Source organism: Chelmon rostratus, chromosome 19 (genome assembly GCF_017976325.1).
Source record: "Chelmon rostratus isolate fCheRos1 chromosome 19, fCheRos1.pri, whole genome shotgun sequence".
In the NCBI taxonomy this organism is placed as follows: Eukaryota; Metazoa; Chordata; class Actinopteri; order Chaetodontiformes; family Chaetodontidae; genus Chelmon; species Chelmon rostratus.
The window spans coordinates 18,493,704-18,509,433 of NC_055676.1; the positions used below are offsets into that span (position 1 = coordinate 18,493,704).

General features: G+C 41.6%; 1 protein-coding gene across 2 annotated transcripts in view; it reads right to left on the reverse strand.

Annotated features, from left to right (window-relative positions):
- The window catches only part of lamc3 (laminin, gamma 3), a 100,432-nt gene that overhangs the window by 43,081 nt on the left and 41,621 nt on the right, over positions 1–15,730 (reverse strand). For both annotated transcript variants that reach the window (XM_041960364.1, XM_041960363.1), the window contains exons 6-9: positions 14,910–15,027; positions 10,356–10,454; positions 9,419–9,555; positions 8,503–8,622 (exon numbers count right to left, since the gene is read on the reverse strand). In XM_041960364.1, the coding sequence (XP_041816298.1) occupies positions 8,503–8,622; positions 9,419–9,555; positions 10,356–10,454; positions 14,910–15,027 (474 nt within the window). The remainder of the gene's footprint in view (positions 1–8,502; positions 8,623–9,418; positions 9,556–10,355; positions 10,455–14,909; positions 15,028–15,730) is intronic.

Consider the following 15,730-nt stretch of genomic DNA (forward strand, 5'->3'; position numbering starts at 1 on the left):
AAACACAGAGAGGGAGCTGCGTGCATGCAAGCATGTTGTGGTGGAAGCTGGATTAGTATTTATTTTGTGTACATTCAAAAATATCCTGCCTGTTCGATTCCCTTTCAGTCTGTGTGAGTGCATACGGGGGGCCAGAGGGGTGCAGGCTTTTTGAGCCCACATGAAGCCCTGCAGGAGTCTGTAATTACCCACCCTCTCATCTCTGGCTCATTACAGCACATTAACAGGACTTCAAAGATCTTAGCCACCACTAGACTCCCCCCACCCCCCCTCCACTCTGATACCAACCCCCAAAACATGCACAAGTTGTACTTTTAATAAAAATAGGCAAAAATTGCCCTCAATCAATAGGGAAATAAACAACACGTGCTATTGTGGAGAGTCTTGCACCAGTTATGCTCTAAAAATGAAAGAATCATAATTTTTAGAAAAAAACAACAACAACTGTGCTGCCATTCTCTGCCAGCTCTGGGTGAGCAAATGGACAAAACTGACAGGTTGCACGCTTGGTTGCCACCTTGTTTTTGAGTGTAATCGTGTGTGAAGTACATCCTGAGCTCCTCTGGGGGTTGGGAGGGCTAAGGACTTGAGTGGGTGATTTCGCTTGCGAGGGGCCTCTGGCGTCATTCGGAGCAATTCAGCTGTCTGATCGCTTAATATCTGCTCAACCAACAGCCCCCTTTTATCATCTCTGCCGGGCCCTTCTGTACATCTGCAGCCCACTCTGGCTGTGACATCTCTGGCCAGATTAATCAGTGTTTTTATTTGACCCGCAACACGTTCATAAGGCCCCACTTTTTGACACCTTGGCAGCTTTTTCTTGATGTATTACTCAGTGATGTGTTAAAGTAATTAGTTTAACTTATTGCTTTTTCACGTAAAAAGCAATGTAATTATTATTCCAATTAAGTCTAAACTGTTTTTTCTGCTTTCATTATTTAGTGCATTTCGTGGTCCAATAAATAATGCTATTTGCTTAACAATCACCTAATTTAGTTTATTTCAAATTATATTATTATATTAGTATTTTTGCTGTATCTCTTCAGCTACTACCACAGCTGCAGTGGTACTTGCTTACTTTATTGCTCAGCTCCAATTTAAAGGAGTTAAATATATATATAAAAAACAAAGTTTTTTTTTTTTTTTAATTCAACCACACATCCTTCGATCATCATACTGCACATGCTAGCTTTTAAACAGTTCAGTTTTAGCAAGAGGGTACATGAGTGAATGAAGCGCAACTCACTATGTTATTTATCAGTCAGCTGTGGAAGCATTTTTGTCGGAAATAAAAAACAGACAGTGATGAAAGGGGGAAGCCTTCAATTACATGAGTAATCAATAGCACTTTCTGTTCTCTCTCCAATAAGGCATCATTCACGTCAATGTGACTTCAGAATCGATAGAAATAGATAATTACAGCCAATCAGAAGCAGGGGGAGCGGCTTAACACCCACCAATCATCAATAGTGAAGACAAACGACTTCTCAAGTGAGATGAGGTGCCACACATCTCAGTGTAGTTTCAGAATCAATACATATTGATGACAGGGACTAAAAGAAAAAAAAAATCAGTCAGTCCGGAAAGAAAACAGGCTTAGATTGAATCCATCACCAATTAGACAGGAATGAGCCCTCTCACATCTGAACATCTTAACCAGTGGAAAAAACATCCGATATGAGTGAGAGGTCTAAATGAAATAACCAATCAATACTCACTCCTGAGCCAGACAAGCCACCACTCATACCAGAACACATTTAGACCCAAACACATGCACAACTCAAGTAGCCGATAGCATAGGCTAGTTGATCTGTTTGCTCAAATGCCCAAAAACATATATTTTTTCTCTCCTGTAACTTGCTGTCTGCAGTTTCCATAGACATTCTGTCAAAGTTGTTCCAGTTAAAACTGCTGACATGTAGATTTGTGGATTATGCAGCGCAACAGCCTGCTAATCTGTCAGCGTTCACTTGCCTGCTTAAACACTTAAGTTAACCTTAGTGTTACAAGAGTTTAAACAGAGTCCCCTCAGCAATGCACAGCATAATGGATTCCAGTGACTTCCATTCATTTGGCAGACAACAGCCATGTTTCCATCGACTGTGAAGCGAATTTTAAGTGAAATTTTGAGATGTTGCAACAACGAAAAAAACAAAGAAAATGTGAATTCAGTGCGTGTCCATAAACTGGTTCAGAGTGAATGAAGCAGGCTACACAAAGCATAGCTTCATCAGAGAGACAGACAAAAATCAAGCTTTTTCGAATGCAATATTTCAAAATGTGCATAAAAACACCTTGATAGAAACCCGGCTAGTGATTAAGGAGGATGATTAACATTGACTGAACTGGCTGGGGTAGTTGTTTAAAGAATGTCGCTGCAGCTAGGTAGCTAGCAAAAAATACTCCCGCTCAAGAAATGTGGCGTGGAGTTTGTCAAATGTTGCTTCAGGATAACAGGGAATGCATTTCTTTTTCCATTTTATTGTTACTGTTACTGAATCTGAATTATTTATTGATATATTCAGCTGTGTTTCTGCTTGTCTGTAAAAATCTAATTGCCTTTTGTCAGTTTCTGAACACAGAGCCCGCAAAATACCTATGGACATTTTCATCAAGCATAGTCTCTGCCCCTTCCTCTACGAGGTGCTGCATATTTGCCATAATAAAATTTGGCCTCTCCAGTAAGTCATTCAGACACATCACATTCAAGCTGCACTCAACAGAGCAGCATCCGCCAGCAGATGCTCATTGTTGCATTAAGTTTAAAAATGAGATCAGTCTCAGCGGAGTCACTATTTTGGGGGAACGGAGAAGAGGCAATTACCCATATTTGGAAGGGGTGCACTGTAATAATGAGTAATGCAAGAAACTCATGTTCAGAGAAAATAAAAGTCAACAGATATTACTTCTGAAATGATTAATAAGAAATATATACTGCACATTCCTTGCACAACGGTGGGTAATGAGCCCAGTAATACTGTTGTTTGATCATGCTAATATTCTCTCCTAAAGTGCTCCCTTATGGTTGTAAGTGCTTATGTTTCAGATGTAGCTTGCTGGCCATTATTCTCCTGGCGTCTGATCTGTGACAGTGTGGTTCCTCTGTGTTCGTTCTCTGTCTGTGAGGACAGGGGTACCAAAGCATAATTACTCACAACCCTAATAGACCATCTAGGACTGGCCCCACTGGCAGCCCTTCTCCTAAGTAATGAATCACTATAAAAAAACAATGAAAGGATTATTCATGTGTAAGTGTGATCTTCTGTCTGTGCATGGCCATGGATTTATATTCATTATTTTATCTCACATGACAAATTGGAGGGAATTAAAAAGTTTAGCAATCTTTAAATACCACAGCCTGCCGCCTGCACGTACGTGAGAATGTTTCTCTTCTAACAACAAATGAGCCTACTTAAAACATTAGATGCAATAAATTGACTGCGATAAATTGACAGTAAAAAAGAAAAAGGAAAACTCTGCTTACCAGTATGTCTAAACCTTATAAACACGTTATGTCTTGTTTGTTTAAAGCATTGAAAACAAAGTGTAAAAATAAGTTGTGGTTTTATGGGGTTTTGCCAGGCAACAAAGGAGACGTCAACAATCTCTGCTCCAGCCCAGGAAAGTTTAGTAGCCTTTCAATCTAATCATCCAATTCTGTACAAGAAAGTAAATAAGCGTATTTCCCAAAATGTCAAAATTTCTTGAAGCGAAAATACCAAACATTGTCTGGTTTGAGCTTCTGCAATATGAAGATCATTTTATTTTTATCTGTGTATCATTGCAAATGGAATATTTTGGGGTTCTGGACCTTTGCCAGACAAAATCAGCTTTATAAAATGACAGTTTGGGCTCTGGAAATTTACACAACATATCAACAGTTAAACTGCTAACATAAATAATAGTTGCAGTTCAAACAGTGATCACTTCAAATGAAGGATGCATGTATATGAATGCTAAGCTTAAAAAAGTAGAATGGAACGAAAAAAGCAAAGCTTTAACCTGTGCCACTCTATTGCCATTTTGTTTCTATGAGTCTGTCAGAATGATCTGGGGTCCACTGACTGTGCTGCCATTGACGCTCTGCCAGGAACACATAAAGCCGCCATCACAACAAGTGATAGATGTCCATATAACTTTTGGGGAACGGCGGAGGAGCTAACAATCAATCAGGGGGTTTAGACTTTGCTCCAACCAAATTAAATCAACTCAATTTCAATTAAACCGCAGCCGCCTTGCACAAACACCGGTCCCAATGAGGCTTTAACATCGACCACCATGCAGACGGTCTGAGGGCAAAGGCTGGATGGACAAACTTTAAACTTTTAAACAGGTCCAATACTGTCAGGACACACAGTCTAACACTAAACTGCACTGCCTGCAGGCACTATGTACGTGACCTGAAACCTAACTACATGAAAGGAGAGTTTTGTTCATATTCAAGGGGACTCTTGCAGCAGTATACAAAACATATGCATGTACAGACTGGCACACACATACACTGAATACACGTGTTCAGCAGATAGCAATGACATATCTTGGACAAAAATCTAATATAATTGAAATAAAGAGCACTATTTTGAGAAACAAGTCTATCTATCCTGCTGGGAAGTGAACAGGGGACATAGTCGAGTGTGGACTCAGAGAACTGGTGTCAGCTCTGAGGGTTCTTGTTCAACCCACACAAAAGTTAGTCGCAGAGATTTGGCACAAATGTCAATGAACGAGTCATACTGTTCTGCATCACATTGGAAAGTTGCCGTAATATAACATACGTAACTCAGTAACATGTAATATATTTAATTTCCGTACTTATTTTAAGCCAAACCATGATATTTTCCGAAACCTAAACAAAGCGTGACCATTTCACGACTTATTTATTTATTATTGTACGCTTTATTATGAGAGTCTAACCAGGTGTTGCATATACCTATTATTGCAAACTTGCCTTCAAAACTGAAGCCAAGGGGTCCTGAGTCATGAGTGAGAATGTGTTGTTGAAACATGTTGCTGGCATCAAATTCAGAATCAGCATATATTTACAAAAATCAGTGAAGTTGAGGTATAACAATGCAATTGATGTCAGAAAGCAACCACATTCTGTTTTATTTATGTTTTTTTATACGACAGAAATTATTCTAGCAAGCAGAAACATACTGTTCATGTTACAAAGTTATTTACGGGGAATGTGCGCTCGTATTTGATAAGTGGTTTGTTGTGGGCTGATACTGCATCGGCTTTCCTGAGCCTTCAGCGTTTGCACTGCTGTTTCAGTGCTGTGTTCTGAAATTAATGACAATAGTGTACGGCTTTGACAAAGTGCCATCAGTCTGAACAGCCTTAAGGCCTCACTATGCTTCAAACAAAGCAAGTCTGACAGTGTCTGAAATCCCCTCATCACACAGCTTCTCTGCATAGGAATTGGTGGGACTGCGCGTGAGCAATTTTTTGAAACAATCTAACGATCACATCCACACAGCGATTGATCAGGTGTGTGGAGGCAGGGTCTGAATCTCTCTCTGAAACTCTCTCGTTTCATTCTTCACACAACTACATCTGTCACTTTTTGAGTGTGCAACCAACTGCAACATCATGAATGAGAATGAAGAGACTGCCCGAAAGATTCACCGCGTCAAGACAAACAGAACACGCTGAAGACAAGCAGCTCCTGGAGAGGGCTGTGGGGGGCAGGGGGAGGCAGCCACGAGGAGGCTTTGATGACAGGCTTTTCACCAGGCCTGTGAGTGTGGCCGTTTGGAATGGGTATCAACACTTTCACCTTTAAATGTGGTCAGACAAAGCGTCCTACAACTGAGTTTGTTTCAAGCATACTGAAATCTTAACTCCCCCTCGAGCCTCACTCGAGCTCTCCTTCACCTTCTAAGTTAGTTGACTTACCCTCTGCTTCTTTTTCTCCACGCTCTTTACTTTACTCCCTGTTTTTGTTTCTCGCCCCTTCCCCTTTCTTTCTCTCCACTCAGGTCTCTCATTTCCCTTTGCCACGTCTCCTTTCTGTTTCGCTTACGTTTTCCAGATGACAAGGCCACCAGACTGGATTACATGCAGGCCTGGGTGCAGGTAGCACTCAGGTTGCGTGAGGCTCTTACCTGCAATTTTGCAGCTTGAATCGGAGTGACAGGTAGCCTGGAGCTGCTCTCATGGATCTTTGCTCTTCTAGCCCTCTCTGCCACTCCTCACCTGAACACAAGAGCAGCCATATGCTGCTTTCTTGCCTTCTACCACTGGGTTGTTTCATTAAAATTCAGCCATTTTTTTTTCCTTTCTGTCTTTCCCCATTCCTTTCAGTCTCCCGGCTGCTTTAGGCTTAGCAGGTTGGCCTGCACTGCAGATATGAAAAGGATCAACATTGCAAGCTTCTCAACAGATGGCTGTAAGGACTTATGCTAGATGATGTCCCCTTCAGCATGAAAGCTGCTCAGCCAAGAGAGCCACAGTTACTGTCCAGCAGATTCAAGTGGTGACCACAGTTGTTGGAGGCAGGTCAAAGCAACTGTTTAGGGAGGTACTTCATGTTTGTCTATGATGGTTCCTGGCAGCTGCGCTCAAGTGTTCAGTCTGTTGAGTCACCACAGGGATTTGAACTCCGCCTGTGTCAACCGTCAAGCAGATGTCCAAGATCAGGGGGAGGACAAGTGGCAGTGCACATGCTTCAGATGAAGACTGCGTACCCAAGTGCACTCACACATTCACACGTGCACCTACATACGTGTATGTCTTGGGTAATTGACGCACAAGTAGGAAAGGAACACTGGGAAGAGGACAAATCAAAGTGCTTACAGGAGTGAGATGTTTTCATGCAGCGAAAAAAACAGAGCAATTCAGATGTCCTGATTGGGTGGTCATTTGACAATCTGGGTGAAAGGATGAAGAGGTGAAAAGAGTGAGTGCCATGTTGGCCTGATTGTCACTGGGAATTCAGGAAACTTCTGAAATTCTTCATCCCTCTCTTTTTCCTCCACGTTATCTCGAACGCTCCCTGTCTGGCCCAACAACTCCCTGTCAGGCATCATTAAGAGGATATTTGTGATGTTTTGCCCTCTGTAGCATCGGCTGATATTTCTGGAGCTGGATGAGCTACGCAGATCCCAAACAGGGCTCTCTCTCCGCTAATTCAATAATAAAAAAAGAGCCAGTGATTGAATCCTGCCCCTCATGTGACAGCTAAAGTCCAAGACAAACTACGGTGATAAATACATTCATGGGGATCACAGAAAATGCATTTTGTATGATGTTCGATGTGTGGTTGTCACTCAGAATGATCTCTTACTTTGGCGAAGAACACAGTGGAGGGATTTCAGCACAAATACAAATTAAAAGTAAAAAGAGCAGAGACAGTGTCGGTGAGAGAGAATTCCAGAGCTGCTTCCAAAGCCGCTGCCACTCTGGTCTAATCTTTAAAGTAACTGTACGCATGCACCACTAGGAAAAAAGGCGAGAGAAAATGAGATCATTAATAGGGATGTCAAGGCAATAGATTTGTGCATTTATTATGTGGAGGAACAACATAAACAAGCACTGCGCGAAGTTGATAAGCAGGCTGCCACAAAGCTGCTCTCGGCCAGTTGGGCCACTAATCTGCATGTTGTGGTCTACAGAGACGTTACTACAGAACGTGTGAAGAAGAAAGCAACTTTAAAAAAAAACCCACTTTTGACTGTATACATTTATAATTACACGAATGTTATATGGAAAAGCGTGCAAGCATTCATTATGGACCCATGCACATGTCATGTGTACACAGACACACAAAGCAGTAAAATTTGCACATCCATGACTTATTAACGCATTCATAATGACATTCTACAAATTATGCCTGACCACCAGGCTCGGTCGCATCCCGCTGTAAGCATTTCATCTTTCTAAAATAAGACGCATCCAAATGGAGTTGTTGCCTGCGATTGCGCGTATTGGGCATTAAACCTCCAGGATGCGGAGTTAATGGGATTGCTCCTGTTTCGCTTCTGGCTGCGGACTGCACGGTGGCTGGAGGGGCTGCGAGTTGATGGCTGGAACCGACTTAGTGGAGACAAGAAGAAACCAAGCCAATTTTCACTTTGTTGCTTCTCCAGCATGGCCAAGACATCCAATTCCATCAGGCCTTTCCTGCTGGGGCGGCTGATAGAAATGGGCCCTAAGTCCTGTAGCTGGGCCAGCTTATTCCCTTATCTTCTAATGGCTCTGATAGCGGATTGGAGGAAATGGTGTCAGAATAACTGCCGTATGACCCGCTGCCAAAGACCCTGATTAATCTCACTAAAGAACAACAGGAACAAGCTATGGCTATTACAGATACTCCACAAGCGCTAATATAATTTGCATATTTGTTAGAAGAGCAACAACTGGAGGATTTATTATCTAATAACATAACTGTCAACAATATTAAATAGCTTACTGGGGGTTTTAACCCACCCATTCTGACACAACCTGAGGTCTTTCCTCATGGATGAGCTCAAATTTCTATTATTTTGTGTTCTGACTCACCAGGAGCTTTATAGAAGCCGATGTCTTCCTCGGTCAGAGGCAGCAGGTAGACTTCACCTTCCTTCCACAGCAGGGGATACTCCTGCCCTCCAAAGAACTGTCCCGACCAGCCATCGTGATCTGGAGGTAAACGAAGCCAAAGGATGAATCATAGCTAGTCGCCTGTGCATCACAGGCAGTCATACCAATACTGGTGTTCACAAAGAATTTAACGTTTGAGTTCTTACAGGAGATGTGTTCAGATTATTTTCCTATTGGTGTTATTTTATCTGTGACCAACAGAGGAAAATGTATGTATAGTGAACTTGAGAACTCAACACTCTGCAACTTGAGAAAACACATGCAAATACAGAAAGCATGCAGCAAATACAAGAAACACAACCAAGGAGACATAACACAAGAAAATTCAGAAACCTCTGCAAGTTGCATTGAAAAAACTGATTCTAGAGGTCACTGAAGGTTTTTTCTTTGGCTGCGGCTTTACATGAAACAGGCGATGTCAGCCTGTCCACTACACACTTAGTATACACAAGTTCTATAGGAAATATTTTTTGCATTGCATTCCTGTTTTTTGTTGTGTTTTTTTTTTTTTTTGTGAGTTTGCAGCTCATTTCCTTATGCTGCACGTCCCTGACCACATGTTAAGTCCTCATGACATGTGCATGGGTTTTTGAGTCCTCCTCAAAAAAATAATTCAAAAAAAGGATCCAGTGAAGCTGATAAACAGAAAAACACACAGCAACAAATAATAATAATAAATAATGGCACCATAAAATATGATAGTTAGGGAAAATGAAGAGGGTGCAAATGCAGAGAACAAAGTAAGCACTGTGGGTCTTGTTAGTTCTAGCTGGGTAATAGCAATCCCATAGTAACATGGGAACCTTATTAATGGCTGATGAGCCTGAGACAATACCTTCCATGAAGTCAGAAGTGATGTTGACAGCAGCATAGTGATTGGACGAGGAGCAGGCCAGCGAGTGGCCATGGCAGAAACACGGCTGGCAGCCTGCGGGGTTTTCTTGTTGTATGTTGAAAGAACCTGGCTTACATCTGGAGGCACACACACACACACACACACAGACACACACCCTCATCCATAAAAAGTTATTAATATGCACATGCTGCACACACGCCTCATTGCCGCTATTTACCACAGCCTTGCCGTACTGTTATTCTCTCGGATCTCTTTAAGTTGTTCTCTGAGTGCTGGTCTCTGCAGACCAATGTTAAGAAAGAAGGGACCAAATGAGGCTCAGCTGCAAGGACCCTGAGCACTGACCTGCAGTCACTAGAGGGCATATGGGTGGGACAGCAACACAGCTAAAAATCAGCCACTACACTAGTCACATTACACAGGAGGGGGGCCTGCTCAACGAGCCGTGGAATCAGAAAAAAAGTCAACACACTGGGAGCACAGATTTATTCAATAGTTCAGGAGCTGGGGCAGTGTGTATTGCTAATGTCACAGTAAGTTTATCAGTGTGATCTGTACCCTGGAGGAAGAGAGACAGAAACAGACGGGCAGACTTGGTTATTGACATGTTGTAAGAGTCATTTCACTGTCCAAGTAGTCAAAATGACTTCTTTTTAGCCTTCTGCTGCACGTTTAAGACATGCTGAGCCGTCTGCTGGGTGTAATGCACATCAAAATATATGTTTCACATTAAAACAAATTAATCAAAGTACATCTAGGAGTAATAATGCAAATGTTTTGTCCTTAAAATGAAGATATGATCCAAAATAGCGCACATAAACTGATGAACCGCTTCAGCTGCTCTGTTGTGACAGTTGCCGCGGTAACCGTGAGGTCATGCGCGCACGGGCGTAAGCAACAACCTCATAGCACACACCTGTCACAGCTCTGTCCCTCCACGTTTGGCTTACAGTGACAACGTCCATCCAGAGGAGAGCAGTCGTCCACACTCCCGCTGGCGTCGCACTCGCACGGCCTACAGACAACAAGACACAGGATTTAAATCCGTGTGGGAGTAAACGAGTTACTGAGCAAGAATTCGAACTTGTCCCCTTCCGGATCACAGATGGTCAGCTACACAACAGCAGCCCTGGAAGCAGTGGCGTGTCTTGCTCAAGGAGGACACTTCAACATGGGTGCTCGTCTTGGGGCTCAAACCCGAGTCTCCCTAATAATTAGTCGACCCTGTGGGAGTGTTTTATCGTTGCTACACTCATTCAAAAAAAGCACAAAAAGTGTTCGTGTGGGAAACCATGAGCACCGAGAGGCTTGATTTAGTACACTATCAAAAGAATTAAAAGGCTGTGCAAACAACCTTGATAAAAGCAGGTGTATGGGTCAGCAGAGACTCGGATTATGTCAAAATTTGTTTGATCACCTTCACTGATTGATTACTTTTGTTTGAAACTGCAACACAGAATCTATTTTTAATGGGGCGCCATTACACATAATTCAATTATCCCGAGGCAAGCCGTCTCTACTTGTTTCTGCTCCAGTGGTCTGCGTAATTCACACCTCAACTCAACAGCCTGATTTTGCAGCATGAATGAGACGGCATGTGAGCGTGTGCACGAGCATGTGTGTGCACGTATGTTGGCATGAGTATGCATGCATGTTTGTATTAATAGAATTCTGGCTGTGAGAATAATCCTTGGAAAAACTGAGGATCAGCTCAAATGTTATTATACACTTTTAATTATAAATTTGTTACTGCCAAAACTTGTGATATTCAGTGGATATAATGAAATAATAATGGTTTTCAATAAAGCATCGTTCATCTTGAGCCTTACTTTAAACCTGCAGTAACTGATGTTTTTTGGCCATTTGAGGCAGTGGATGTGTTAAGTGTTATTAACTCTTATGCTGAAAGAACTGGGACACTGTGTAAAACAAGGATAAAACAGAGTGCAACACCTTGCTTATCCTTTTCGACATATATGAATATGTATGATTTTAATGCGGCGACATGTTTCAAACAAGTTGGGACAGGAGCAACAAAAGAGTGTGAAAGTTGTGGAACGATCCAAAAACACCTGTTTGGAACAGTCCACAGGTGAACAGGTTGATTGGTAACAGGTGATAGTATCATGGTTGGGCATGAAAGACTCAGTCCTTCACAAGCAAGAATGGAGCGAGGTTCACCACTTTGTGAACACATGATTGGATAAAGGATGTTACTACATGGGGGGCTCAGGAATGGGAACACTATTTTCACATAGCATTCTAGCTTTTTTGGATTTGGGATTGTATTTCCCTTCACATCCACCAGGTATGGAGCAACATTAGCATTCATCTGGAGCTGCTTCCTGGCTGATGCAAATGCAGTATTTACTCCCATTTTAACTCTAGTAAGGTCTCAACCAGCTTCTGAGAAAGATATCTTGCTCTTTATCTTAAGCTGATGTCTTGTTTTGCTGCTCAATGTTCCACTATGGTCACCAGCTAACTGCTAACTTGCATACAATGATTTTCTTGGAGCTTTTTGCTGAAAACAGATGCATGTTGCTGATGTTGCTGTGAGACTAAATCTTAACAGTAGAGCTATGACCACTGGCTAATTATCTGTGGATCCGTCACCATGAGCGACCCCTTTATATTACAAAACAGTCATTTGATCCAATGTTTAAACAGAAATATTGATTGTAGCAGCTTTAAAGTCACAAGAATAAATATTAAAACAAAAAATGTTTGTCAAAAGCTAAAACAGATTTTATTTTCTGTTAAACAGTTAGTCCGCTGTCTGTTATCACAGTATCCACAGTTAGGTGGTAGAAATAATATTAACACCAAACAGTCATTGATATGCGATTCAACACCATCACAACTTAGCATTCCCTTGGCACGTAGAGGGGGTCAGGAAGAGCTAGGATAGACGTCTTATGAATATAAATACTGCAACATACTCACACGCACGGACATACACATATGTACCATCACATACACTGGCTCATATGCATGCACACTTAGTTTGCCAGCTCTCAGGTCAGAGAAAGTTGGACTGTGCTTTTCATCATCAAAATGTATGCAGCAGGTCAGTGCATCTTGAAGCTGCAACAAAGGACACAGCGAGCAAAGCCTCGGAGGTAAATCAGGCTCATATCTCAGGAATGAAAGCAACTCCGACTCTCTTGAAATAAATTATAACCCACTGGGCTCATTCTTGTAGCATACTAAATCAATCAAAAACACAGCACAGTACAAATACGGAAAAACAATATTTCAAGAGATTTAAATTAAATTTTGTTCTTTTTCAGGGCGCCACCTCAATTAATAAGCCATTAGTTTGTCTTTGCAACAAAACACCAAACAGTATCTCTTTAAATAAAGAAATGGAAGCATTTATTGACTGCATGCTTAATAATTCAACGTCATAAATGAAGTGAAGCACCGAAATTTGTGAGTATTACAAAGTTGAACTATGAACGAACCATAAATATCCTCCTGATGAATAGGTAGGGACAGGAGAAAGGGATTGAGATTAATATAATGTAATGCAAAACTACACTGACCTTGTCTGACTAGATACTACAAAGCATTATGCCTTCAACTGTCTTTGGAGGAAAGCAGGGAAGTTTCTCCTTGGGGTTGGCTGCAGCTAAAGCTGCTCTCTGAAGTTTTCTGAAGGCAGCGAGGCTGGATCCTGTCACCATGGTAACAGACGGAGGAGACCACATGCTCTCTGGCTTAATTCTGAGGGATTTTTAAACCCCAGGTCTTTTTCTCCTGGTCTGGATTGCTGGCTGTCCATCCAAAACACTGACCATGTGCAGCGGTGAGGAATTAATGGCAAGACAAAAAGTATTGAGTTGTTCTCAAATTACTTATGATTTTGTGTGTCTTAAATCTCAAAAGCTGATTTTTTTGCCACTTAGAGGCAATGGGAATATGGGGAAGCCTGACCAGAGGAGGCAGACTTGAGAAACTATGTCCAGATTTAACATAGGTCCCTTATTTAACACAGCCACGCTCTGACAACCGAGCCAACAACAACCTGCAACAACCTAAAAGCAACTGCTTAAATAGTCCCTCCCATCAGCAGGAGTCTGTACCACACATGATGCAGGTGACTACAGCACCTCTTCTGACAACAGGCACAAGTTATTCATTCTCTCTGACATCCAAGTAGAACCACTTCATATACTTTAACATACACCATACAACTTCAACCATACACACACAGATCATAATCAATATAAATAACACATACTTAACCTAATTTACATGCCCCTATATTTGGTAAGCTGTAAACACAACAAGCTTGTAAGCCACCAGTTGCTTCTTTAGATATCCACCTGACATGCAGCATTAGCATTCATGTGGAGTCACGTTTCAGGCATCTTGCCGAATGGCCAATATTCAGTCCATTTTTATCTCCACCGACTCTTAGAGAAATATGTGGCTCACTAAATGTTCAAGAATGTTCACCAGGTAGTTGCAAACTCTGACATTCGGTGGCTTGATCAGAGCTTTTTTTTACTGAAAGCAGTTCACTTGGAATCATATGAGAGTGGTTGAATGAATCACAACAGAAGAGCTACAAAACTGAAACAATGAGCTTAAAAAGAAGAACAGCAGAGGTGGGTGATAATTCTGTGTAGGTTTTTTACTACAAGCAACCTCTTTCACATTACAAATAGTTATTGAACCAGCATTAATATATAAATATTGACCAGAGCAGCAAGGTTTGGTTGTAATGAACGATGTACTTCACTTTACCAACCACTTCCTGTCATCTTGTGGTTAAACACATGCACTTGTAGACCGCAATAGAGATTAAATGTTAATGCATTGTTTTATGTAATCTAAGACTAATAAGAAGAATTTTGTTTCGCCAAAGTTTGTGATAGACATCAACATCATCCTACTGTCTTGTCAGATAAAATGGGTGAAATTGACATTTGTTTTATTGACTTGATAATGTTGATTAGACAACTCGGCAAATATATGTGGACTAAATGGACCAAAAGAGGCAGAAGACAGCGACATGCAGGACTTTTAGAGATGAAATGACCCTGAACTACCCTTGAGTTTGACTGAAAAATTTGTTGAAATCTTGACTTCCCCAGCTCATGAGCGTTTTAGGTTGGTTTGCCTGTTAGAACGGTTGTTAGCAGTTTGATACTGTATTTGGCACAATGTGGTACTCGCTGATAAGAAGGTCACTAATTCACAGTGGTGTCACATAGAGAAATGAGAATCCTCTTGTTTACGGCTGCTTTGTAGTTTGATAAATTCAGGCTTGGGGAGGTTAGATGGTATAAATGCAAAACAGGGAAGATTTATTAAGTCTGTGTCTGTTTTGTACCTGTTTAATTCTTTTAACCCCTTCCCTCTTTTAAAGGCTTTTCCTTGTAACATTTGCTGTGCTTTTGTGGGTCTTGTCTCTCAGCATGTCTCTGCATCTGTGTTTTTGACTATGCATGTTGCTCACCTGCAGCCACCGGGGCCGAGCGAGTGAAATCCGGCCCGACAAGTGTCACACTTCCCTCCTGTCACGCCAGCTCGACACGCACATCTTCCCTCTGCATCGCACTGCAAACTCACTGAACCTGGGAAGGACAGCAGATGGATTGTGCAAGAGGAAAAAAAAACAAGAAAGAATGTACAAGGTAGACAGAGAAGAAGGACAAAGAGGAAACAGGTAGGAGTATTTCCAAGAAAATGACAGCAAAATACCTGCAGAATCCATGAAGGCTATTGGTAAATTACATGAAATGGATCAATATATCGTACCGATAGTTACTGATTTGTCATAACAGGGATAACTGAATACCTGTTATTGAATTCCTGTTCAAAAACCCCAGAGATGAGCCTGGAAGAGCAGGATATAACCTCACAGCCACAATGTAGCTGACATACTGTAGCTTTAGTTAATGGAGAAAAAAGACCGGCTGGGACATTGTGGACATGAGAGAAAAAGAAGCCTTTTGGAGTCTGCTATAACCTTTTATCAATGTAATGGACTCAAACAGCCCTGTGCAATCACCTTACACTATTCAGGAAACACAGAGGAAAAGATAGCTGATGTATTTGTTCATTTCTCCCTCTGGTTCTCCCGCTTTGCCCTGATGATGGCGTAATTAAGAGCCCAAACATTTAATGTCCCTCCGCCTAAAATTAGACTGTGTTTAACGATCACAGAGTCTCTTCATTGATAACGTTCAGTGAGTCAGCCGGATCAATTTACAGCAGCTGAGTAACGTCATAGATTTCTTTTAAAGGTCATTTGGGAGGCTGGGGCGAGGATAAATC